This window comes from Mustela erminea, chromosome 11 (assembly GCF_009829155.1).
Source record: "Mustela erminea isolate mMusErm1 chromosome 11, mMusErm1.Pri, whole genome shotgun sequence".
NCBI classification, from domain to species: domain Eukaryota; kingdom Metazoa; phylum Chordata; class Mammalia; order Carnivora; family Mustelidae; genus Mustela; species Mustela erminea.
Window position 1 is genome coordinate 5013648 of NC_045624.1, and position 24530 is coordinate 5038177.

Here is a 24530-nt window from a genome sequence, read left to right on the forward strand (position 1 = left end):
GGAATTTAGTCAAAAACCCACAGCAACTTCTTTGTAGACGTGTCTCCAAAGGCAAAGGAAACAAAAGTGAAAATGAACTTTTGAGACTTCATCAAGATCAAAAGCTTCTGCAGAGCAAAGGAAACAGTCAACAAAACAGGCAACCCACGGAATGGGAGAAGATATTCACAAATGACACTACAGACAAAGGGCTGATATCCAAGATCTATAAAGAACTCCTCAACTCAACACACACAAAACAGATAATCATGTCAAAAAATGGGCAGAAGACATGAGCAGACACTTCTCCAAAGAAGACATACAAATGGTATGGAAAAATGTTCATTATCACTAGCCATCAGGGAGATTCAAATCCAAACCACAATGAGATACCACCTTACACCAGTTAGAATGGCCAAAATTACCAAGACAGGAAACAACATGTGTTGGAGAGGATGTGGAGAAAGGGGAGCCCTCTTACACCGTTGGTGGGAATGCAAGTTGATGCAGCCACTTTGGAAAACAGTGGAGATTCCTTAAGAAATCAAAAATAGAGCTTCCCTATGACCCTGCAATTGCACTACTGGGTATTTACCCCAAAGATACAGATGTAGTGAAAAGAAGGGCCATCTGTACCCCAACGTTCGTAGCAGCAATGGCCACAGTCGCCAAACTGTGGAAAGAACCAAGATGCCCTTCAACGAAAATGGATAAGGAAGATGTGGTCCATATATACTATGGAGTATTATGCCTCCATCAGAAAGGATGAATACCCAACTTTTGTAGCAACATGGACGGGACTGGAGGAGATTATGCTGAGTGAAATAAGTCAAGCAGAGAGAGTCAATTATCATATGGTTTCACTTATTTTGGAGCATAAGAAATAACATGGAGGACATAGGGAGATGGAGAGGAGAAGGGAGTTGGGGGAAATTGGAAGGGGAGGTGAACCATGAGAGACTGTGGACTCTGAGAAATAATCTGAGGGTTTTGCAGGGGCAGGGGGTGGGAGGTGGGGTGAGCCTGGTGGTGGGTATTAAGGAGGGCAGGGATTGCATGGAGCACTGGGTGTGGTGCATAAACAATGTATTGTTACACTGAAAAGAAATAAAAAAAAAAAAGATGTGGTCCATGTATACAATGGAATGTTACTCAGCCATCAGAAAGGACGAATACCCAACTTTTGTTTGTATCAACATGGACAGGACTGGAGGAGATTGTGCTGAGTGAAATAAGTCAAGGAGAGAGAGTCAATTAGCACATGCTTTCACGTACTTGTGGAGCATAAGGAATAACACGGAGGACATGGGGAGATGGAGAGGAGAAGGGAGTTGGGGGAAATTGGAAGGGGAGACAAACCATGAGAGACTGTGGACTCTGAGAGACAATCTGAGGGTTCTGGAGGGGAGAGAGGTGGGGGGTTGAGTGAGGCTGGCAGTGGGTACTATGGAGGGCACGGATTGCATGGAGCACTGGGTGTGGTGCATAAACAATGTATTCTGGAACACTGAAAAGAAATTTAAAAAATAAATTAAAATATTTTTAAAAGAATCTAGTCAAAAACCAAAACTTACCTATGATAAACACAAAATAAACATCTGAATGGCACCTTTGTATTTTCTTTAGACTCTCTCCCAGCATATCTACTTCATACTTTCTTCTCTACCCCAATTATTTCATTAACTCTTCACAAATTTGCAATTGAAGAAACAGAACAAATGACTAAAGGAAAAGAGAGAGAGAGAGAAAGAGGGAGGGAGAGAGAGTAAAACTAGGAAACAGACTCTTAACTCTAGGGAATACACTGGTGGTCACCGGAGGGGAGATGATGCGGGGTGGGGGAAGCAGGTGATGAAATTAAGGAGGGCGCGTGTTCTGATGAGCACCAGGTGAGGTCTGGAATTGCTGAATCCCTATATTGTACAACAGAAACTATAAAACACTGTGTTAACTATTCTGCAATTTAAATAAAAATTTAAAACCCCACAAAAATGCAAGAATCTCCACAAAATTCTGAGAATGGCATTTATATTTGTTCCTATTTACCAGGTGAGAAAGTAGGGAATTAGAAAAACTAATGGCTGCTCCACAATTTTACAGCAAGTTAGCAACAGAGCTGGGACCCATTCTGATGCCTAATGACTAGTCATCTAATATCACGGGAATATTTAAAAGTCAAATATACTTTTAGATTTGAGATGTAATTCACAGTCTACAAGAAATTTACCCTTTTGCAGTGTACGATTCAGTGACTCTGGGTATTTTCATGAGCTTGTCCAACCAGCACTTCTATCTCATTCTGGAATATTCTCACCAATTCCAGAAATAGCCCTGGCACCCATCAACACTCATTCTCTTTCCTCAAGCTTCTGGCAACCACTAATCTACATTCTGCTTCTATGAATTTACTTAGTTTGCACATTTCCTAGGAGAGGACTTATTCATATAAATATGTGGGCTTTTGTGTCTGACTTCCTTTACCCACTGTAATGTTTTCAAGTTCCACTCATGTTGTAGCAGGTATCCTGGGATTCAAGGGTTGAGAGACAACCTAGACACCCCCTACCAAGTCTTCTTAATTTGCAGATGGGGAAACTGAGGCCTGAGATAGCCCGCAGAGTTAGTGGCACCCAAGTCCCCTACTGCCTAATGCTGTTATTTTCACTACACCACAACCACCAAGACAATCAGTGTAATAAAGAAGAGCTTCCACAGATAAATAAAAACACTAATGTGATATGCCATATATTAGAAATAACAAAACATAAGGTAATAAAAGCTAGTATTTTACTAACTCTTGTCATACTCAGTGAGGAGTCCCATGGGTCATTTGTTTCATGGGATGTGGGAATGGTACCCGATGCGCAGGCAGGAAAACTGGACACAAGTCTGAAGTCAGTGTTTGCGCTCTCTGAACAAAGGTAATGATTTAAAAAGCCAAGTCTGAATTACCCTTAGTGAAAGTTCCAAATTTTCTGCTCCCGAGAGTTCCATGTCCCTGTCGTACTGTCCAATCTCGTTAAAATAATGCCTGTTTATAGCAAAAACTCCTCCGGCCGTTGCAGGCGACCTAGAGAGGACACGTCAATATTAAATCACAGACTCGGTCATTCTGGATTTTTTTGCCAAAATTATACTGAATATTAGCAGTAACATAAAAACTAGAAAAGAGCACAATACTGATACAAAATTGTTAATATATATTTAGGAGAACATGACCTAAGCAAAATCAAGAGTACCACACTTAACCAACTCCACCACCCAGGCACCCCCGCAGTAACTTTTACTTAGCTCTCAAACGAATTGTATAGTGAGATATTCTAAATGGAGCACTGGGTGTGCTGCAAAAACAATGAATACTGTTATGCTGAAAATAAATTTAAAAAATTTAAAAAAAATTTTAAAAAATAAATGTTGTCTTCTTCTTGAGAGGGAACATCATCTTTAGAATTTGAGTCCCCCCCGCCCCGGGAACAAATATTGAATTGAGATTAGAGTTTACAAATCTCCCTTTCCAAGTACGTTAAGTGTGTTACATTTACTTTTGGGAAAAACACAATGTTACAAAGCATCTTTTTTTGGTCCACCAATAGCAGGGCCCAATAACACCAAAGTAAGTAGTTTGAAAATGATTACATGTTCCTCTACTTATTCACTTTTTTAAAAAGTAGGTATTAAACACCTATGATGGGTTAGAGATAAATTAGTGAATCAACAGGTCAAGGTCCCAGCTCGTACGGGGGCAAGGGTGGAAAGAGGGACCCCAGCGTCACCATAGCCTTGGAGGAAGAGAATGGGACTGTGGATAAGGCTCCAGCGGTGAATGAGATGTGATCCAACTCCTGATGTATTTTGAAGATGGAACCAGCAGTTTCGCTTACGAGTGGGATGTGGTGGAGGAGGAGGAGCAGAGTGAAGGCCAACCCCAGCATTTTGGCCTGGGTACCTGGAAGGGAGAGTTGCCGTGCACTGAGATGGGGGTGCTGGGGGTGGGGGTAGATTTTGGTGGAAAGATTCAGCTGGGGACATGCTTGAGGTGTCGATCAGCATTCAAGTGGAGATGCCAGTAGGCAGTTGGAGGGAAGAGTCTGGCACTGGGCAAGCGGCCGGGGCTGGAGACAGAACTCTGGGAGTCCTCAGCTTAAGATGGGCAAGAAGCACTTCGTGGGTGTGGGGAGGCGGAGAAGAGGATCCCAGAACTGAGGTTGGAGAGAAGATGAGGAATCGAGGAGTCGGCAAAGGAGATGGGAGTGAGCAGATGGAGTGGGGGGTGGTTAGAAGGAAGACCTGGAGATTGTATTGATCTGGAGTCCAAGGGAGGATTCACAGTATATACAGTATATACCCAGGATATACAGTGCATAATGCATGGAGCATACAACATATGAGGGATCAACTGTCATGGTATCAGTAAGGCTTTCAGTCAACACTAGGCTCTTAGTCGATAGAGAATTGGGGCATCAAAAGCTACATTCAGAGTTTTGACTGCACGGGGTGGTCAGTGTGTCTAACTCCTGTGTTGTTCAAGGTGAACTGTACGTTATAACACATGTATCATGTATGATATATATTCTATAAATGACTGGTATCATGCTAAGTTTTTTAATGGCTTGATTTTTTATTTAGCATATTGTGAGAATTTTCCTTTTATAGTAATTAGCTTTCAAAAAACTTTAGGTAATATTCTACAAAGTATGATTATACTTTTTAACCATTTCGCTATTGAACATTTATGTTGTTTTTCTTTTTTAACTAATATAAATGTCACTGTGATAGATGTCTCTGTACTTACTTCTCATTAACTCCTTAGGGAAGTGTTTCAAGTAGTAGAATTATTGCATTGAAGAATAACATTTATAAGATTTTTAATGTATTTTAATGTATATTAATATAATGTCAAATCATTTTCAAAAGCATGTGTGACTATATCTATACACATAGTGTAATCAAATTCCAAAAATGTTACTACTTAGCAAATACCAGGAGTAGTTTTCCTATTGAAATTTTTAGAGCCTAAAGCATACCTGATATGTGATACAGGGAAATACTATAAAATTATGTTAATTTTTTTGTAAATGTAACACTGCAACTACTTCGTACTGAAAGTAACTTCATTTTAAATTAAACAAGTTCATTTTGAGATGAACTCCAAATATTGATGCTTTTTAAAAAAATTTTGAGTAAATCATTATTTTTACATATTTAATGTTGTTTAAATGAAAAGTATCTTTACTCCTTTTCATTCTGAAGTCTGGGGGGTGCCTGGGTGGCTTAGTCGGTTAAGCACCTAGCTCTTGATTTCAGCTCAGGTCATGATCTCAGGGTCATGCAATCGAGCCCTGTGTAAGCCTCCCTGCAATCAGCTCGGGATTCTCTCCCTCTCCCTCTGCCCCTCCCTACCCCACTCATTCTGAAGTCTGCAACAGTAAAATAGCAACCGTTTATACTGATCACTTCCCCTGTGTCAGCCCTTAGGTTATGTTCTTTTTTAAAAATTACTTTTATTAACGTAAAATGTATTATTTGCGCAGGGTTACAAGTCTGTGACTCATCAGGCTTACACATTTCACAGCACTCACCATAGGACATACACTCCCCCAGTGTCCATCACCCAACCACCTTATTCCTACCCCCAACCCCCCAGCATTGGGTTATGTTCTTTACAAGCATTGGCCCATTTAATCTCTTCGATAATCTCAAGAGGTATGCATTTTATTATCAACATTTTACAGATGAAGATAGTGAAGCTATGAGGCAAATGGCCCAGCAGAGGGCTACCTTATTGCACAACTCCGGGGATGCCAACCACCTATAATCTTTGTGAACAGGGCCTCCTGGAGATGTGCAGTACACAGCCTATACAGCTGTACACAGCAGTCCTGAACAGCTAACAAGTGGTGGTTGGAGCAGAGCAAAAATGAGTTATACACTGGAAGGTGCATGAAGTGCTCTATTGCTCTAAAAACAAAGAAATTTGGTGACATCTGCAAAGTAGGGTTTTAAGAAAATTAATGTAGCCACAGAGAAACTGGCATGAGGGAGTGGAGCCTCCAGGCCAGCTTGTCCCTTACAGTGTAGAGGCTAAACCCAGGACAGTGAGGGCCTAGACCATGGGGACAGGCAGAGAGATGGAGAGATGTCCTGTGAGAGTCATCACAAAGGCTGAGTCCCCTGGAGCTGGTTAATCACTGAATCAGAGTAGGCAGTGGCAGATCGCAGGGGTAATCAGGCTTCATGGCTGCATAGTACTCCACTATGATTCCAGCATAAAGTACTAAATAATCTCCCAGTTACTCCTTCTGGTTCTTAGTGTTTATTTCATCCTTGAATCTGGAGGCCAGGCTGTGTCCCAGGAGTAACGGGCTCAGGGCAGGGGCAGTTACTGGGACCAAGGGAAGTAATAAAGATTTAGAACACCCACTGGGTGGGGAATGAATGCATAAAGATATGGCAGACCAGCTTGAGGCTGGAGATCAACCATGCATGAAGCATCGGCTCACATCTTTTAAAGGAACAAAGAAAGCAGAAGGTGAACTTGATCAGACTTGGAGGTTCAAAAGGTTGCTGCGGCAGGCTGGAGGTCCTCGCAAGAAAAGCCACAGAAGGAGAATGAAATCATTGGGGCACCTGGGGGGCTCGATTCAGTTGAGCATCTGCCTTTAGCTTGGGTCATGATCTCAGGGTCCTGGGATGGACCCCACATCAGGCTCCTTGCCCAACGAGGAGCCTGCTTCTCCCTCTCCTGCTGCTGCTCCCCCTGCTTGTGCTCTCTCTCTCTCTCTCTCTCAAGTAAATAAATAAAATCTTTAAAAATAGAGAAGAAAGAAACCATAAGAGGAAAAAAACAGAAATCAAAGAACTGGTGATCCTGATGATGTCCAGTGAGTAGGTGGGCAGGTGTGAGTGGGGCATAGCAGGGAAAAACTAGGAACATCTTGGGCTGTGGCCCAAGAGAGAGATATCCAGTAATTTAGAAGATGAAAGGTCCAGGACATGGATTTAGGAATAATAATAGCTAACAATGATGACCACTGATGTAGTACTTACCATGGACAGATACTGTTCTAAGCTTTGATATATACTAAGTCATTCTCACAACAACACCGTGAAGTGTGATTAACGTCCAGACCTCCCACATAAGGAAATAAGGTGCAGGGAGGTTAAGTAACTTGCACAAGTTCCCAGAGCTCTAGTTAAACTAAAATAGAGACAAAGATCAAGGATTTTCTAGGCCACAGTGTTAGAAAATTTACTTGCGTAATTTGTAAAACACAGAGGTCGGTAGTAGAGGAACAGGTGGAGCCCGGCATCAGTTATCAGTAAATGTTGGCGGGCGAGGGGCTGGAGGAAGTCTCTTCGGAAATAGCCTCACAGATGAAGTTAAAGTCACAACATCAAATTGTTCTCATTTAGAAATACATTTTCCAAGACTAATAATAGGAATAATAATAATAGGAAATAATAATAGGAGAATTGTATTCATATCTATAAAATTATAGATGAAAGCACTTAGATAAATGTTTTATATATGAATTTAGCCAAGACTTCTACCTTTTCTGGGCTATCCACAGTGCTAGAATTTTGTTCATTGACCACATGCAATTTCCTCCTGAGAACCAAGTCCACATTCTAAAGACGGACACCTGAAACCAGAGGGACACTGTCCATGGCAGTGTTCTTAACTGGACTGAGATTCTCATTTCCAATCAAAGAAACTAAAAACCTACGTAATTCTATTATTATAGACTTTTAGAAACAAGATAAACAACAAAAGAGTTCTCATTAAGCCCAAGAAACTGAAAGAACCATCTCTGAAATCTTCTATTTTTTCCCTAGGTCCCAAAACATATTCCCATAGCCTGAAGAAATGTCCTACCGGATGGGTCTAGTGGGTCCTTCTGGTCCATCCATCTCATAAGAGAAAACGTTATCCCATTTAAATTCTAGATGCCAGTTGAAAGCACCCCTTACTGCCGGAGAGGGCCTGTACTCTAGGGTCTCGTGGTCGATGGGATCTATCAGAGGACACACCACCATTCTGGGGTCCTTGGCAATGGCATGCAGCAAAGGCTGCAGCCACACACGATTCACCTCGCAGTGGCTATCCAGGAACACCAGCACATCCCCTAAGGAGGGAAGAACAGGTTAGTGTTAGTGCATATGGCTAAGACAGCTGACATCCCAAATCAAAGTTCGGTGCAAGGAGTATCTGTTAAGCATTTACTGTGTTTGGCTTTTTAAGTGCTTCCAGATTCACTGGGGGTGGGTGGGTACTGGAAACACATACTTTATTTGGTACCATGTCATGTACCATGATGTGCCCTAGATGTTCAGAAGCAGCTGGTGAATTGTGGGTTAGAGAATGGATTGGGGAAGATTCTGAAGAAGCAGGTGGAACTGAGTTGGGCTTTAATTAAAAACAATTATGCTAAGTATTTTTGCTCTTGAGTTCAAGTTTTATGAACGTCTGCTTAGAGAACATGGGGGAAATCGGCATGGCCAAAATGAAGAATACATGTTGTTAAACTACCTTCATGGGCTCAAATTGGAAGGGACCTCAAAATTCAGGTGCAGAGTTTGGATAAAATCATGGGAAGGTATGAGAAACATTCCACGGTTGATCAGAAGACTTAATGTTGTCTCATCTCCAAACTGATCTATAGATTCAGTATAATTCTTATCAAAATTGCACCTGGTTCTTTTGAAGAAACTGATCCTAAAATGCATACGGAAAGGCGAGAAATCCACATTAGCTAAAATGATCTTGAAAAAGAACAAAGTTGAAGGACTTCTGGATTTCAAAACTTACTACAAAGCTGTAATAATAAAACAGTATGACACTGGCATAGGGATAAGGAAGAGATCAAAGGGATAGAATTGAGAGTATAGAAATAAACCAAATATTTGTGGCTAGTTGACATTTGAAAAGGCTTCCCAGCCAGTTCAATGGGGGAAAGAATTAATCTCTTCCGTGAATGGTCCCAACACATCTGGGTATCCACACGAAAAAGAGGGGCGCCTGGGTGGCTCAGTTGGTTAAACATCTGGCTCTTGATTGCATCTCAGGTCTTGATCTCAGGGTCATGAGTTCAAGCCCTGTGCTGGGCTCCACACTGGGCATGGAGCCTGCTTAAGAGGAAAGAGAAGAGAAGAGAAGAAAAAGAAAAACAATGAAGTTGGCCCCCTCAGGGCAAGCACAAAAACTAAGTCAAATGAATCACAGATTTAAAATGTCAGAACTAAAACTATAAAACTCTTAGAAGAAAACAGAAGCGTCTGCTGACCTCAGGTTAGATGATTTCTTAGATGTGACACCAAAAATACAAATGACAAAAGGAAAAATAAATAGGACTTCACAAAAATTAAAAACTTTTTGGGCTTAAACAGACACCATAAAGTTAAAAAAAATCCACAGAATGGGAGAAATTATTTGAAAATCACACATTTGATAAAGGACTTGTATCCAGAATATGTAAGGAACTCTTACAACTCGATAATAATAAAAAAAGATAGCCTAACTTAAAAAATGGGCAAAGGAGGGGCACCTGGGTGGCTCAGTCAGTGAAACATCCTACTCTTTATCTGGGCTCAGGTTTTGATCAGGGTTGTGAGTTCAAGCCCTCTATTGGGCTCCATGGTAGGAGTGGGGTCTACTTAAAAAAAAAAAAAAAAAAGGGAAAAGGCTTTGAAAAGACATTTCCCCAAAGAAGATATACAAATGACTGATAAGCATATGAAAAGGTGCTCAACATCTTTAATCATTAGGAAAATGCTAACAAAATCATAGTGAGATAATATTTCATATCCACTAGGATGGCTATAATCAGAAAGGCAGCCAATCGCAGATGTTAATGAAATTGTGGAGGAATTAGAACCCTTGTCCATTGCTGACAGCAATGTAAAATGTTGCAGTCTCTTCCAAACATTATGTGGTAGTTCTTCAGAAGCTAAGCATACAGTTGCCATACAGCCCAGCATTCTACACAGTGGGAACACAAATACCCCAAAGAAAGAAAACTTAGGTTTATACAAAGTCTTGTACGTGAATGCTCATAGCAATATTCTTCCTAAGAGTAAAAGAGGCATAACTCAAGTGCCCATGAATGGATGAATGGAGAAACAAAATGGGAAACATCCACATAATGGGACATTATTTGGCAACAAGAGAGAATGAAATACTGACCCCTGCTATGACACGGACACATCACGCTAAATGAAAGGAACCAGTCACAAGAGACCATTTGGATATAATTCCAATAAAATGAAGTGCCTAGAATAGGTAAAAAATTAATGTATAGAGGGCAGATTAATGGTTTTGGAGGATTTGGTGGAGGGGAAGGGGAATGGGAGGAGAGGCGATGGCAATTGAGTCTCTTTGCAAAAAAACGTTCTAAAACTAGGTCATGGTGATGGTTCCATAACCCCGTGAATATAGTAAAAAACACTGCATTGCATACATTAGTGGGTGAATTGCACGTAAATTATCTCAATAAATCCACAAACATCCTTAGGAAAGAAAGAGTACATCCTCCACTTTTTAACTCAATTATAAATATTCTTATGTGCAATTCACTTGGTATTTTAAATCATTTTTTTAAAGAAGATTTTATTTATTTATTTGACAGACAGAGATCACAAGTAGGCAGAGAGGCAGGCAGAGAGGTGGGGGGTGGGGAGCAGGCTCCCAGCTGAGCAGAGAGCCCAACGTGGGACTCAATCTCAGGACCCTGAGATCATTACCTGAGCCGAAGGCAGAGGCTTAACCCACTGAGTTGCCCAGGTACCCCTATTCTGTTCCTTATAATCCACAGGGAGGACTGTTCCTTTCCCTGCCCTTGGTTACAAACCCGAGCTGGTGCAACACTTCCCAGGTTACTCTTTGGTTCATTGAAAGTTTCACAGTTCCTTTAAGTTGGAAACACTGTCTCAATTCAGCCATGAGGATTTCCAGTTACAACCCAACTTCTTGTTACAAGTTAAAAACTTGCAACTGTGTTACAACCCAAACTTGGGCGACTGCCTGCAAAATGGCTCATTGTCCCTCCGCCCCTTCCCCCCAGCTGGGGGGGGGGGGATACATGAAACGGGCTCAACATCACTCATGATCAGGGGACCGTGAATCAAAACCACAGTTATGATACTACTTCACACCCGGTAGAGTATCTATTGTTAAAAAGGACAAGAACTAAGAAGTGCTGGCGAGGATATGGAGAAAACCACCCTTGTGCTGTTTGTGGGGATGTAAACTGGCGCAGCCCACTACAGAAAATACTGTGGACTTTCCTCAAAAAATGATAAAATGGAACTAATTGAGCAATTGCACTTCTGGGTATACAGAAGGAAATGAAACTGCGATCCTGAGGAGTCACCTGGACTGCGCGTGCATTGCAGCGTTATTTACAACAGCCGAGACGTGGAAACAGCCCTGAGTGTCCACCGACGGATGAAGGGATGTACATGACAGGATATTATTATCGCATCAGCTGGAAAAAAGAAGGAAATCCTGCCACTTGTGACATGGTTGGACCGTGAAGGCATTAAGCTAAGTGAAATAAGTCAGAGAAAGAGGAATACCATATGATCTTACTTATATGTAGAATCTACGAAAGACCCTGAACTCTGAGGGTCAGAGAACAGACTGATGGGTGCCAGAGTGCGGCGGTGGGTGAGGTGGGGGAAGGTGGTCAACAGGTTCAGGTTTCCTGTTATAAGATGAGTAAGTCTGGGCGCCTGGGTGGCTCAGTGGGTTAAGCCTCTGCCTTCGGCTCAGGTCATGATCTCAGGGTCCTGGGATCGAGTCCCAAGTCGGGCTCTCTGCTCAGCGGGGAGCCTGCTTCCCACCCCCGTCACTCTGCCTGCCTCTCTGCCTACTTGTGATCTCTGTCAAATAGATACAAATCTTTAAAAATAAATAAATAAATAACATCAAAATATTCTTGATTTTGCCTCTGAAGCAATCATTTTTAAGGTGTTGAAATGTTTGCTTTGCTTTGTTTTTTTTCTTGGGGGGGAGGGGCAGAGGGAGAGGAATACTAAGCAGGCTCTGCACCCAGCACAGAGCCCAAGGCAGGACTTGATGATATCACGACCTGAGCTGAAGGTAGATGCTTAACCCACTGCACTACACAAGTGCCTCAATTTTAACATTTTCGTATTTTTTATTTCATCATTGTATTTCATAACTTTTAGTGGTAAGAAACATGTATATTAAAAAGGAGATAAAAGATAAATGTGGGGTACCTGGGTGGCTCAGTGGGTTAAAGTCTCTGCCTTCGGCTCAGGTCATGATCTCAGGGTCCTGGGATCAAGCCCTGCATCGGGCTCTCTGCTCAGTGGGGAGCCTGCTTCCCCCCCCTCTCTGCCTGCCTCTCTGCCTACTTGTGATCTCTATCTGTCAAATAAATAAAATCTTAAAAAAAAAAAGATTAAAAAAAAATAAATGTAGGGGTGTCTGGGTGGCTCAGTGTGTTAAGCCTCTGCCTTCGGCTCAGGTCATGGTCTCAGGGTCCTGGGATGGAGCCCTACATCAGGCTCTCTGCTTAGCAGGAAGCCTGCTTTCCTCTCTCTCTGCCTGCTTCTCTGCCTACTTGTGATCTCTCTCTATATATATATCAAATACATAAATAAATAAAATCTTTAAAAAAAAAGATAAATGTAGAGCTCAATGATGTATCGGAAAGTAAACACACATATAAGTACCATGTAATCAAAACATAGCACCCGGGTAGCATCCTAGGATTTTGTGCTCTCCGACTCCTACCACAGCCCATTCAACACTCTGCTATAACCAAAGGTATAATTATGGCAATAACTTCCTGGTTGTTGTTGTTTTTTAGTTTTTCATCTAATCATGCATCCATAACAATGTTGTAGCTCAGTCCTGCTGATTTTCCAACTTCATTCTTTTGCATTTAGCTTCTTTGGCTCTCTCACAACGACATGTGTTCATCCGTGCAGTTGGTATGGTACAGGTCCTTCGCTGTTACTGGAATATTCTATCTCTATTGCTAGTCTGCCATCACCTTGTATATCGGTGCATCCAGGCACTCCGGAACTGAGCAATTTCACTTCTGGACATACACTCCATGGCCATGCCGCGCCTATCTGCCCAGAGACGGGGACCCAAGGATTTGTGCATTGGTAAGAGCCCCAAGTAGAAATAACCTCAATGTGACCCAGCAGCGGAATGGAAGAATAGTTTAGCCCAATCAAATAACAGAACTCTTCAGGGCTTTCCTTCTAATCACATGGGCCACATAAGGCCCATTAGCAGCTTCTGGGGATCAGGAAACCTCCTGGGGAGGGCATTGTTCCGTCTACCATCCTAGACGACACAGGTCCTCCTCCTGTTGAACACGAGGCAACACGCCCGCTCTCAGCACCACGCTAGCTTTGAACCCTCTGCTGTAGGGCATCGGCGGAAACCCTCTGCTGTAGGGGATCGGCAGAAACCCTCTGCTGCAGGGCATCGGCGGAAACCCACTGCTGTAGGGTATCGGCGGAAACCCTCTGCTGTAGGGGATCGGCGGAAACCCTCTGCTGTAGGGCATCGGCGGAAACCCACAGTTCGCCTCCGCCTTCCTGGCCGCCCGCTGACTGTCCAAACCGCTTCCGTGCAAGATACTCTCCTGTGTCCTCACCCCTAAGGCCGCGCTGCATTTGCTCCCCCAACACCTTCCTTCCACAGTGGATGACCCTCTCACCCTTTCCAAAGGTCCCTCATGTAAAGTGAGTTTCTCTACACTAATTTTTTTCCACGAAATTCTCTTAACAGCCTTCTTACCTTATGTAAGCCCTGACCCAGGGCGCCTGGATGGCTCAATCGTTAAGCATCTACCTCCAGCTCAGGTCATGATTCCGGGGTCTTAGGATCGAGCCCCGCATTGGGCTCCCTGCTTGGTGGGAAGCCTGCTTCTCCCTCTCCCACACCCTCTGCTTATGTTCCCTCTCTCGCCGTGTCTCACTCTGTCAAATAAATAAATAAAATCTTAAAAAAAAAAAAAAAAGTAAACCCTGACCCTCCCTAGAAGAGGCTGTTGGCCCCATCTACCTCACTGATAGGAAGCTCCTCCTTCCCCCAGGCAGCATGAATCCTTGGGTCCAGGGCAACAGGCATTTCCTACTTACCCAAGGCTGCTTCCAAACCAGACCGACTCTGCTCCCCTGCAGCTGGAGCGGGGCGGGGGTGTGTGGCGGGCGGAATACCTCCTTCCCTTTAGGTTCACACCATCTGATGACGGCTTTCTCCTTTCTCCTTCTCGTTTGCAAAAAGCCCTCCTTCTGCTTCTCCCAGTGCACTGCTCTCCCCCATCCCGGTCATTTCCCTTCGTTCCCGGGGCCCAGCCCGGGTTCACAGCGCTCCGTCTCAGCTCCTGCGGTTCATGGGCAACTTCTGTCATCCTGCGGGCAGCACTACCGACCCAGACAGATGGCGGAGGCAACAAACATCAGGAAGAGAAAGCTCTCAGAGTAAGGATGATGGAGAGAGGCTGGGGTCTGCTATCCCACACCGGATGGCTTGGAAAGGCCTCTCTGATCAAGCAGCATTGGAACAGAGAACTGGGCAAAGTGATGCGGCAGGTCATGAAGATACACAGAGAAAATTCCAGGGGGAGACCTGATGCGCCGAGGCTCTGAGACAGGAGTGCGCTCGGTGTGTCCGAGGAGCGGCAAGGTCATCCGGGGTAGAGCGAGGGGGGATGAGTAAGTGACACAGTGTGAGTGACAGCCAGGGACAGAGCTGCAGGCCCCCACCGCAGAGTCACTTGGCGATAGGGCAAATGCTACTTCCTCCGGGAGAGACCGGTCTACACACGTGCACACGGGTTAACGTCACAGGACAACCCATCTCCCTGTTCAGGAGGGTAGAATTTATGTGAAGCGTATCTCAATAGTTGATACAAATGAAGAAAAAAGAATAAATGTGCCCAGGTAGCCCATAGTAGTGCTGGATAAATCCTTGACTGGAGGAGGGAACACGTGAAAACATTAATGAGGGCTCACGAGCTGCTGCCCACCCCAAAGGACCCCAGGGCTTCGAAGCCAGGAGCACGTCCTCGTCCCCGGGTGGGGCGGGCCAATATGGACAGATGGGCACATAGCAAACACCGAAGAAACTGCCAGAAGCGGATGGACAGATCAAGAATTATAGTTGAAGGGGCGCCTGGGTGGCTCAGTGGGTTAAAGCCTCTGCCTTCAGCTCAGGTCATGATCCCGGAGTCCTGGGATCGAGCTCCACATCGGGCTCTCTGCTCAGCAGGGAGCCTGCTTCCCCTCTCTCCCTCTCCCTACCCTTCTGCCTACTTGTGATCTCTGTCTGTCAAATAAATAAATAAAATCTTTAAAAAAAAAAAAAAGAATCATAGTTGAAGATTGTAGCATAATCTACCAGATATGGAGGGCCGAATCAAATTAGATGGGATGAGAATACAGAATATTTGAAAAACAAAATTAGACATATATGGAACCTACCACCAAAAAGATACAATGTATTCTCTTTTTTTTTTAAGATTTTTATTTATTTACTTGACAGAGATCACAAGTAGGCAGACAGAGAGAGAGAGGAAGGGAAGCAGGCTCCCTGGTGAGCAGAGAGCCCAATGTGGGACTTAATCCCAGAACCCTGGGATCATAACCTGAGCCGAAGACAGAGGCTTTAACCCAGTGAGCCACCCAGGCATCCCCAATGTATTCTTTTTAAAAACACATTGAAGTCTTGAAAAATTGACCCAGCTTGAAGACAAAAAAGTCTCCACAGAACAGTCCACAAATTCCTACCACAATAGAAATTAAGCTAGTGATGAGCAATTACTGATGTTTGAAAACTTTAAATTCCACTCCTCAAAAAATACCTGGATTAGAGAGGAAACCAGAAAAGATACCAGTGCCTTGACAGGTTATAGGACAATTTTATGTAATTTTCCAAACACAGATAATCTGTTTTACTAGATATTCAGCAAACAGAAAAGGACGGGGGCAGGGGAACACCCTACAATTCATTCTAAAAGTCTAGTAAAGCAAAGTATAGGAAAACAGTTCAAAAAAAGAAAAGTATAAGCTGATCTTACTTTTAGACATAGAGACAAGGTGTGTGTCTGTGTGTGTGTGTTTGTTGTGTGTGTAGGGGGGAAGGATGGCAGGGGAGAGAGAAGTGTGTGTATTGTAAGATATCCGCATCCTATAAATCTAGGGGAAGGTTTATGTAAGCATTCTGTGGCTTTGACATTTTTCAAAATAAAAAATAAATAAGACTTTCTCTTTAAAGAACAAAACAAAAACACCCAAAACTCTATGGTAGTTTCATGTCCCCCCTAAAAGATATATTCAAGTCCTAACCCCCAGTACCTGAGAAGGTGACTGTATTTGGAAATAGGGTTGTTGCAGATGTAATTCATAAGGGTGAGGTCCTGCTGGAGTATGGGGGGGGGCCTTGACCCAAGGGAGACGCGGACACAGGGAGGAGGCCACGTGACCACAGAGACAGGGACAGGAGTGATGCCACTGCCTCTCAGCTCAGACTCCCTTCAGGGGACCCAGCCCGACAATTTCCCAGGCTTTGGGAATCTGCTGCAGTAGTCACACCAAGGTCCCCCAGCCTCCCCGGGGACTCGCAGCTAATGACAAGCACACTCCGAGTGTGTGTGTATGTGTGTGCATGTGTACATGTATGTTGGGGGTGAAAAGCCTGAGCTGGACCCCTCTCCTGGGAAATCTGTGCTCTGGAGCTCCCCACTAGCCCAACTGAGCTTTGGAGAGCCGCACAGCCCACGGGAGCACTTAGCTTCGGGGTTTCCCATGGGACGGGCCGCTGCACCATGGCCCCCACTGTCCCCATGCAGTGTTGCTCTGCCGGCTGCATGGGCAGCTCCATCTCAGTCCATATCTAGGGGAAACCCATCCAGTGACAGGGGCTGACATTATGGCCCCTGCAAAAAAATATACCTGTTTTCCGAAATAACGAATCGACATTTTGGAGCAGAATGGGTACTTTCAGAGTCCAAGTTTCCTCTGGCTGAAAGGCACTTCCGGTCTTCTGTTCATGCCAGTGGAGACTTGCAGGGACCCACGAGGTCCTGTTCGGGCAGGAAGGGCTCCAGCGCACAGATAACGGGTCAGGTCCTGAATGAAAGAAAGGCTCATACCTGAAGCACGAGCGGCTCCAATCAGCCTCGATCGGATCAGTCCCTCTCTCTGCTTGTTTCTTATTAATTTAATCTTCCCCCGAAAAATTTCCAGGCGGTGGTCTAGTTTCTCTTTCAAATCATCTGGGGAAAACAAACGAAACAAAACAAAACTCAACTCTTGACAATGTATAAACTACAACTACAGAGAATAAAACAACTTATCACAATTCCGACTAATTCCTAAAAGCCATGTTCTTCCACAGAAGTTCTAATCTTAAAAACTTCACCCTGGGTGCCTGGGTGGCTCAGTGGGTTAAGTGACTGCCTTTGGCTCAGGTCATGATCCCGTAGTCCCGGGACTGAGTCCCGCATTGGGGTCCCAACTTCATGTGGAGTCTGCTTCTCACTCTGGCCTTCTTCCTTATCATGCTCTCTCTCTCTCTCTCTCTCTCTCTCTCTCAGATAAATAAATGAAATCTTAAAAACAAACAAACACTTCACCTTATATGAGGAAGAGAAAGAAACAGGCCTTGGTATTGAGATACTCTGCACACATCCTTCTGTGTTTCTAATGAAATACCTCTATTTTGATAAATCACTGTTGAAATTTTAATTGAAAAAGCCTGAGCTGTAGCGCTCCCGAGCAACCCAACTTTCTCGCTTTCAGCTGTGCAAAGTGTCTCAGCTCCACCCCCGGAGAGGACTGCCCACTGCAGCAGAGCCAGCGAGGGTTGGGGGGTGGAGGGTGGGGGTGGCGGGGTTCGCGTTAGGGTTAGGGTTTCTTGGGTGTGTTTGAGCATCTGAATGGGTCAGACAGTAGCCTCCTTGGTGCAGCAGGTGAAACCATGTCCTAGGCGAGCCGAGAGGGAGGAGGAGAAGTCAGCACATCTGGTCTGGCAGCAGCCAGATGCTGGGCACCGGTGGTGATTCCCCTGGGGCCGAAGTTTCCGAGCGGTCACTGGGTGCACCTCTGAACTCATGGTGTGGGCCTTTTTTTTTCTTTTTTCTTTTCTTTTTAAAGACTTTTTAAAATTTATTTGACAGAGAGAAAAAAGCACAAACAGGGAGCGGGAGGCAGGGGGAGGAGAAGCAGGCTTCCTACTGAGCAGGGAGCCCAACATGGGACTCGATCCCAGGACTTTGGGATCATGACCTGAGCCGAAGGCAGATGCTTAACCGACTGAGCCACCCAGGTGTCCCATCATGGCATTGTTCTGAAAGCCTTGGGGAGCTGTTCATGGCTATCCTGGAACTGTATGTCACAGCAGGGCCCTCCTCCTCCTCGGCAAGCGGTCAGAACTCCACAGTGTCGCAGAAGATCCCATCCCCCACCCCATCACCCCCCAGCCTGCGGCCAGACGCGGGTCTCAGTGCGACTGATGAGGTTAGGAATCTGACTGTCTCCGCACCTCGCCTCCCGCGCACAACAGTAGAAACAAACAATGGCTCCCGGAAAAATAAGCTCATAAACGGTAGTGCCTGGCACCGAGCAAAATTCCTACGTGCGGCCGACATCAGCTTGAGCGGTTTTTCCACCTTCCCTCCGACGCACCTAGAGTCACTTCCCCACCGGTGAACCTCCCGGGCCGGCCTCTTTTCTAGCCGAGCCGCCTTCCTGCTGGCCATCCTCTCCCTTCCCCAGCCCGCGTGGGTCCGATTCACAGCGGATTCGGTTAACTTTCAGGCAGGATCTCTCTCCAGTCCTGACATATCGCTTCCGTGAGGAATGGACCCCACAGGCACCTGCAGACTCCAAGAAGTTTTCGTTCATCTGGGTCCTCTCGGCTTGCCTCAGGTTTATAATTCGGTTATAAAGCAGATGACTCATTTCAAAGGCCAAGTGCCTTCCGTCAGATCTCGTGCTGGTATCACAACTCCTCCCAGCCGGCGGGCAGGGGGGACACACGCTGGGCTGTGGGGCGTGCGGCGAGAATTCTCTAGGAGGGGGCGCCCGGCTGCTGCAGGAGGCTGAGCCTCGGAGTCTTGGTTTCGGCTCCGGCCTGATCTTGGCTTAGGGTCATGGGATCAGGCCCTATCCGGGCTCAGGGTGGAGTCTGCTTGCTCTTCTCTCCTCCTCTTCCCGGCCCCTCCCCTCCTTTCTCTCTCTCTCTCTCAAATAAATAAATCTTTTTTAGAAACTTTTTTTAAAAAAGAATTCTTTGTGGGGCGTCTGTGTGGCTCAGTGGGTTAAGCCTCTGCCTTCGGCTCAGGTCATGGTCTCAGGGTCCTGGGATCGAGTCCCGAGTCGGGCTCTCTGCTCAGCAGCGAGCCTGCTTCCCTCTCTCTCTGCCTGCCTCTCTGCCTACTTGTGATCTCTCTGTCAAATAAATAAATAAAATCTTTAAAAAAAAAAAAAGAATTATTTCCTGAGGAGGACTTGGGTCCTGTCACTCCCCTGCATTAAGCCCGCCACAGCACTCCACTTCTCCACAGAAAATTCCAGTAGTGCCCTTCACGAGCCATGTGGTCTTATTATGGCTCTGGTTTTATGTCCACCCCTTCCCCCAATGCTACACACACACACACACACACACACACACTACATGAAGTACAGAACTATTCCCAACTCACCACATTACGTCTGGCCTCTGGGCCCTTGTGGTGCTGTGGCCTCTGCCTAGAACACTCTTCCCCTCCTCTCCAGGTGGGCACCTCAGACCTCAGCGGAGCTGTCACTTCTTCCTGAGTGTCCTCCACGATCCCTGAAGACCAGGTTGGTCTTATGTTGCCCCTACATTTAGTCACCTCATGGAAGCACTCACCACCCGTGAGCCCCACACCACAGGACAGGGACCAGCGCTTACATCCCCACCAGTGTGCCCACAGCTTCTGCCTTGACACCCGCCAAGTGGAAAATGTCTAGAAAGGGTAAAGTCACACACCGGCCGTCAGAGACCGCACTGCCTTCAGAGCCCACGACATAGGCAGATGGCGTTCTGTCTTACCAAAGTCGCTCATGTCATCTACCAAAACAATTTCTTCAAGGAGGTACTGTGGAGTGAGGTTTATGACACTGGACATGGTCCGAAACAAGGCGTTAAATTCCTCATTGTAGAAGCAAATGACCACGCTGGCAGTAGGTAGGTTGGCTGGGTAATGTTTTTGAAGACACCTGCAGGCATCAATAAAAGAAAAAAAAAAAACCAATTTGGGATCTCGCTGAAGCACCTTTCTTTATTTGCATTTTTCTTCTTCATTCCCTTAACTGACATTTATGATAATAAGGTAACAGTTGAAAATACCAAAATTAAAATACAAAAGCTTCTTTACTCTCGTATGATATTCTAGTATTTTCTAAATTACTCCTTCCTGAATGTCAGCAATAATTGCTCTTTCCTGGATGCGCTGTTTTGGCCGTCTTAACTCTAGGCTGAACATGGTATAACCATGAATTGTACCTATATTTCTGTTTCTATTATAGAAACATATTAATACACTTACACACATTGAAGGTTCAGATTAACTTCATTTTGTCACCTTCAGAGAGAATCCCGTGCTTTAGCTTGCTGCAGAAGAGAAATGCAGTGGGTGGGGTGCCTGCGTGACTCAGTGGGTTAAGCCTCTGCCTTCCGCTCAGGTCAGGATCCCAGGGTCCTGGGATCGAGCCCCGCATCGGGCTGTCTGCTCAGCCTGGGAGAGGAAGAGAGAGGAAGGAGCTTGCTTCCTTCCTCTCTCTCTCTCTGCCTGCCTCTCTGCCTACTTGTGATCTCTGACTGTCAAAAAAATAAAATAAAAATCTTAAAAAAAAAAAAAGAAAAAAGAAATGCAGTGGGTATGGCATGACTGGATTTCTTCCAAGGATTTGACAGAAATGTGTTCTTTCTTTCGTGCACATGAGAAAAAAAGTAGGAGCTGAATTCTAATAATATTAGTTATTAGTATTAATTATTGTTTGAATTGCTACATTATCTGGTTCATTCTGAAACGTATTTTGGTTGTCAAGGACAGACCTACTACAGCTAGCTTAAGCATAAGGAAGGGAAATCTCTCGGAAGGGGACTCAAATGTCTCACAGGACCTAGTGACAGACGTGCCACTAGAGCCTTCAATAATGACTGGATGATGATTCACAGACCTTATACCCCTCGGGCAAATAATACATCGTATGTTAATAAAATAATTAATTAAAAAAGAAGAATGACTGGGGCAAGAAGCTTGAGAGTCACTTAGACACTTGGTCCACTTCTATTCTTGCCTTTCCGTCTGGGAGTAACAGTAACTACAACATCATCAGCCTACGTCATGGGTTGGGAGGGTTCAATGAATTAGAATGTCCAATGTTCAGAACAGTGCCTGGCAGACTGTTAATATCACACGAGGCTCATTATACGATTCTTATCCTCTCCCTGCAACCTGGCCAACAGCAGCATAACCCATGGTCCAGCACCCAAGGAGAAACTGGTATGACTTCCTCTTTCTCAAAAAGTCACAAATAAGGATTCATTGGCCCAGCTTGGCTCAGGTGCCCATGGCTGGGCTAAAGGACTGTGGCCAGTGTGTGGGGTCCAAATCAAAAGTCACTATGCCCCCTGCAACTTAATGGAAAGAGAAGTGGGGCAGAAAATGCCAGGAAAGGATGCCTCCACTACACCCCACACAGAACCTCAGCATATCCACGGGCAGGTGTCGCCATGGAGGAAGAGAGACTTGCTTAGTGAGCATTTTTACCCAACACTAGAGGAAGTTGCGCCTAGCACACAGAAGCTGCCATCATGCTCCTGGGAGTGGGACCAGGGAAAGGCTGAGCAGCTGAGAAGGGCGTTGGGGGGAGGCATCCTTCACATGGCTTCACAGAGACAAGCAGGAAAACAAGCCCTAGGCTTAAATTCCAGGAAGATCATTGAGTTCTCAAAGAGGAAGTAGATGAGACACAGAGGTGGGGGACAACGGAAGGAGAACACAAGAACGAGGGGCATGATGGTCCAGGGTGGACTCGGGCTACTTAGGTCACATCTCTAGCATCATATTCAGTCCCGGAACATCATTTTAAGAAAACTGTAGATAAACGAAGTCCCTTGGGAGGAACGAGACAATGGCAGTGAGGGGGCCTGCGACTACGTCACACCAGGACTCTCTAGGCCCCTGGGTGCATGAGTTTCTCCAAAATTAATTGATAAATGTTGCTGTGGTCTTTTGGGGCCTAAACTCTTCTCACCTAAGGAAGCAGTTTTTCAGGGTAAAAGAAATTCGGACAAGGTCTGAGTTTGGTGGTCCTTGGTTAGCTGCCCTATTCTTTGCTGATCATACAGATTAACACGAGTATGGTATAAACCAGGACTGTTGTGAGTTGAATTGTGTCTCCCCTACATTCACATGTTGAAGTCTGAACCTGCAGTATCTAAGGATGTGGCCTTATTGGGAAGTGGGATTGTTGCAGAAGCAATGAGGGAGGTGTCATTAAGGTGACTTAGTCTGAGAAGCCTGGGGTCCTTGCAAAAAGGGAAAATTACGGCACAGAGACAGACACAGAGTGTATTAAGCAGCAAGCAAGGGCACTGGCTTACACACCTTGTGCACTAAGACAGGAGAAAAAGAAAAAGCAATGGAACTGGGGGTATATTGACTTGTCCCCTTTGTGGATATAATATATAAAATATATATATATGTGTGTATGTGTATATATATATGTATAAATATATATATATATATATATTTCCAGGTTTTCTGTGATTAACAGTTAAAAGAAATCTGTACACTTATTAATTACAAAAGGCTAAAAGGTTGTTTTACAGTGCAGAAACCTGACAGCTTCCGTTTCAGGCAAGTGACTAAAAGTAATTTCACCCTCAGTCACTTCACCAGTAAATGGGACAAACAGACATCGAGTGTCTCCTGATGTGATGCTCTGAGGATGACACAAAATCTCACCTAATGGTGTTCCTGCCAAAAAGCACGACCTGGATTTGATCTCAAGGAAACATCAAACTCAAACTGAGGAACATTCTAGAAAGTAACTAGTTATATCTCTTAAAAAGTTTTATAGTCAAGAAAGATAAAGACTTAGGAGAGGTTTCAGATGAAAGAAAACCAAGGGCTTGGGAACTCCACATGCAATCGGGGTCTGGGGTTGGGTCCGAAGGATGCCAGTGGGGCAACTGCAAACATCTGAATCATGTCTGTAGATTAGCTAGAGGTATTACATTAATGTTCACTTCCTGGTGTTGTTTATTGTTCTGGTTCTGAAGATGTTAGCATTTGGGGACTCTAAGAAAAGGCTATACAGGAAGTCCTTGAGATAGTTTGACAACCATTTTGTAAGCCTGACATCATTTCAAAATTGAAAAGTCAAAAGATAAAAAATTGAATCAGAAGACCAATCAACATAAAAATGTACTCTCCAAAAAGCTGTATCAAATACTTCCATAGCTACGGCAAATAACCATGCAAATTTTAAGACACAGCTGAAATGGAAATCCCATTTAACGCAATCATAAGCTTAGCATGAGGATGGCTGAAAATCTGCTTGGACCCCGATAGTAGAAGTAGTCATTCCTGGTAGTTGAAGTTTATTTTAAACACAAGTGTACCTTGTACATAATTGAATTTCCTATTAAATAAGTTAATATTCTGAATATTAAAACTTCCAAGTTCACTTCTCTCTACAGACAGTCTCTCTCTAAAGTTTCTGTTCTTCCTAACAGTCACGTGATGGGGGAAAGGAAGCAAAGGCAGCCGCACTATTTTACAAGAGCTGATGGTGTGGCAAGAAATTCATCGCGTACAGGCATTCAAAAACATTGCTTTCTTTTGTGGGAGTTCACTATCCAGTTAAGAAAAAAGTGGTCCCTGGGGTGCCTGGGTGCTGCTGTCAGTGAAGCTTTTGACTCTTTGATTTTGGCTCAGGTCATGATCTCAGGGTCCTAGGATGGAGTCCCGCATCAGGCTCCACGCTCAGTGGGGAGTCTGCTTAGAAATCTCTCTCCCTCTGCATCTGCCTCCCCAATATAAATAAATCAATCTTGAAAAAAACAGCCGTCCTCTAAATTAAGTTCATATCAAGTTATATGGTTTGAATAAATTGAAATTCTTTTTCTTTCATCATGACCCAGATAGACTATGTCATCATGTGTAAACCCTACATCTCTCGAGTGTGCCGCACCTTAAGTGATATTTAGCTACCTATGTGCTTTATTGATTTGTATATTTGTGGTTTGAAATGTTCGTGTTACACACAAGTTGCAACAAGACACAGTGAGCCCCCCTTCTCCTGTTTCCTGGAGCCTGGATTTTGTCTTCTGCATGACAGGAAGACGCCTATATTCCTTAAGTAGTTCTCATTTATTTCAGAAAGAATATCAACCCTCTTGAGCTGGAAACCATCCGAACCACTAAGGCACAGGTGCTACAACATGAATGAACCTTGGGGACATGATGCTATGTGGAATAAATCGGGCAATTATTGTATGATTCCATTTTTACGAGGTACCT

The 24530-nt window shown here is 44.6% G+C and overlaps 1 protein-coding gene across 7 annotated transcripts in view; it reads right to left on the minus strand.

Annotated features, from left to right (window-relative positions):
- The window catches only part of GALNTL5 (polypeptide N-acetylgalactosaminyltransferase like 5), a 48512-nt gene that overhangs the window by 12397 nt on the left and 11585 nt on the right, over positions 1–24530 (minus strand). For 6 of the 7 annotated variants that reach the window (XM_032304572.1, XM_032304566.1, XM_032304569.1 and 3 more), the window contains exons 4-8: positions 20048–20214; positions 17121–17243; positions 10163–10249; positions 7856–8105; positions 2932–3049 (exon numbers count right to left, since the gene is read on the minus strand). In XM_032304572.1, coding sequence (XP_032160463.1) covers positions 2932–3049; positions 7856–8105; positions 10163–10249; positions 17121–17243; positions 20048–20214 — 745 coding nt within the window. The remainder of the gene's footprint in view (positions 1–2931; positions 3050–7855; positions 8106–10162; positions 10250–17120; positions 17244–20047; positions 20215–24530) is intronic. The other variant, XM_032304570.1, reaches the window with a different exon arrangement.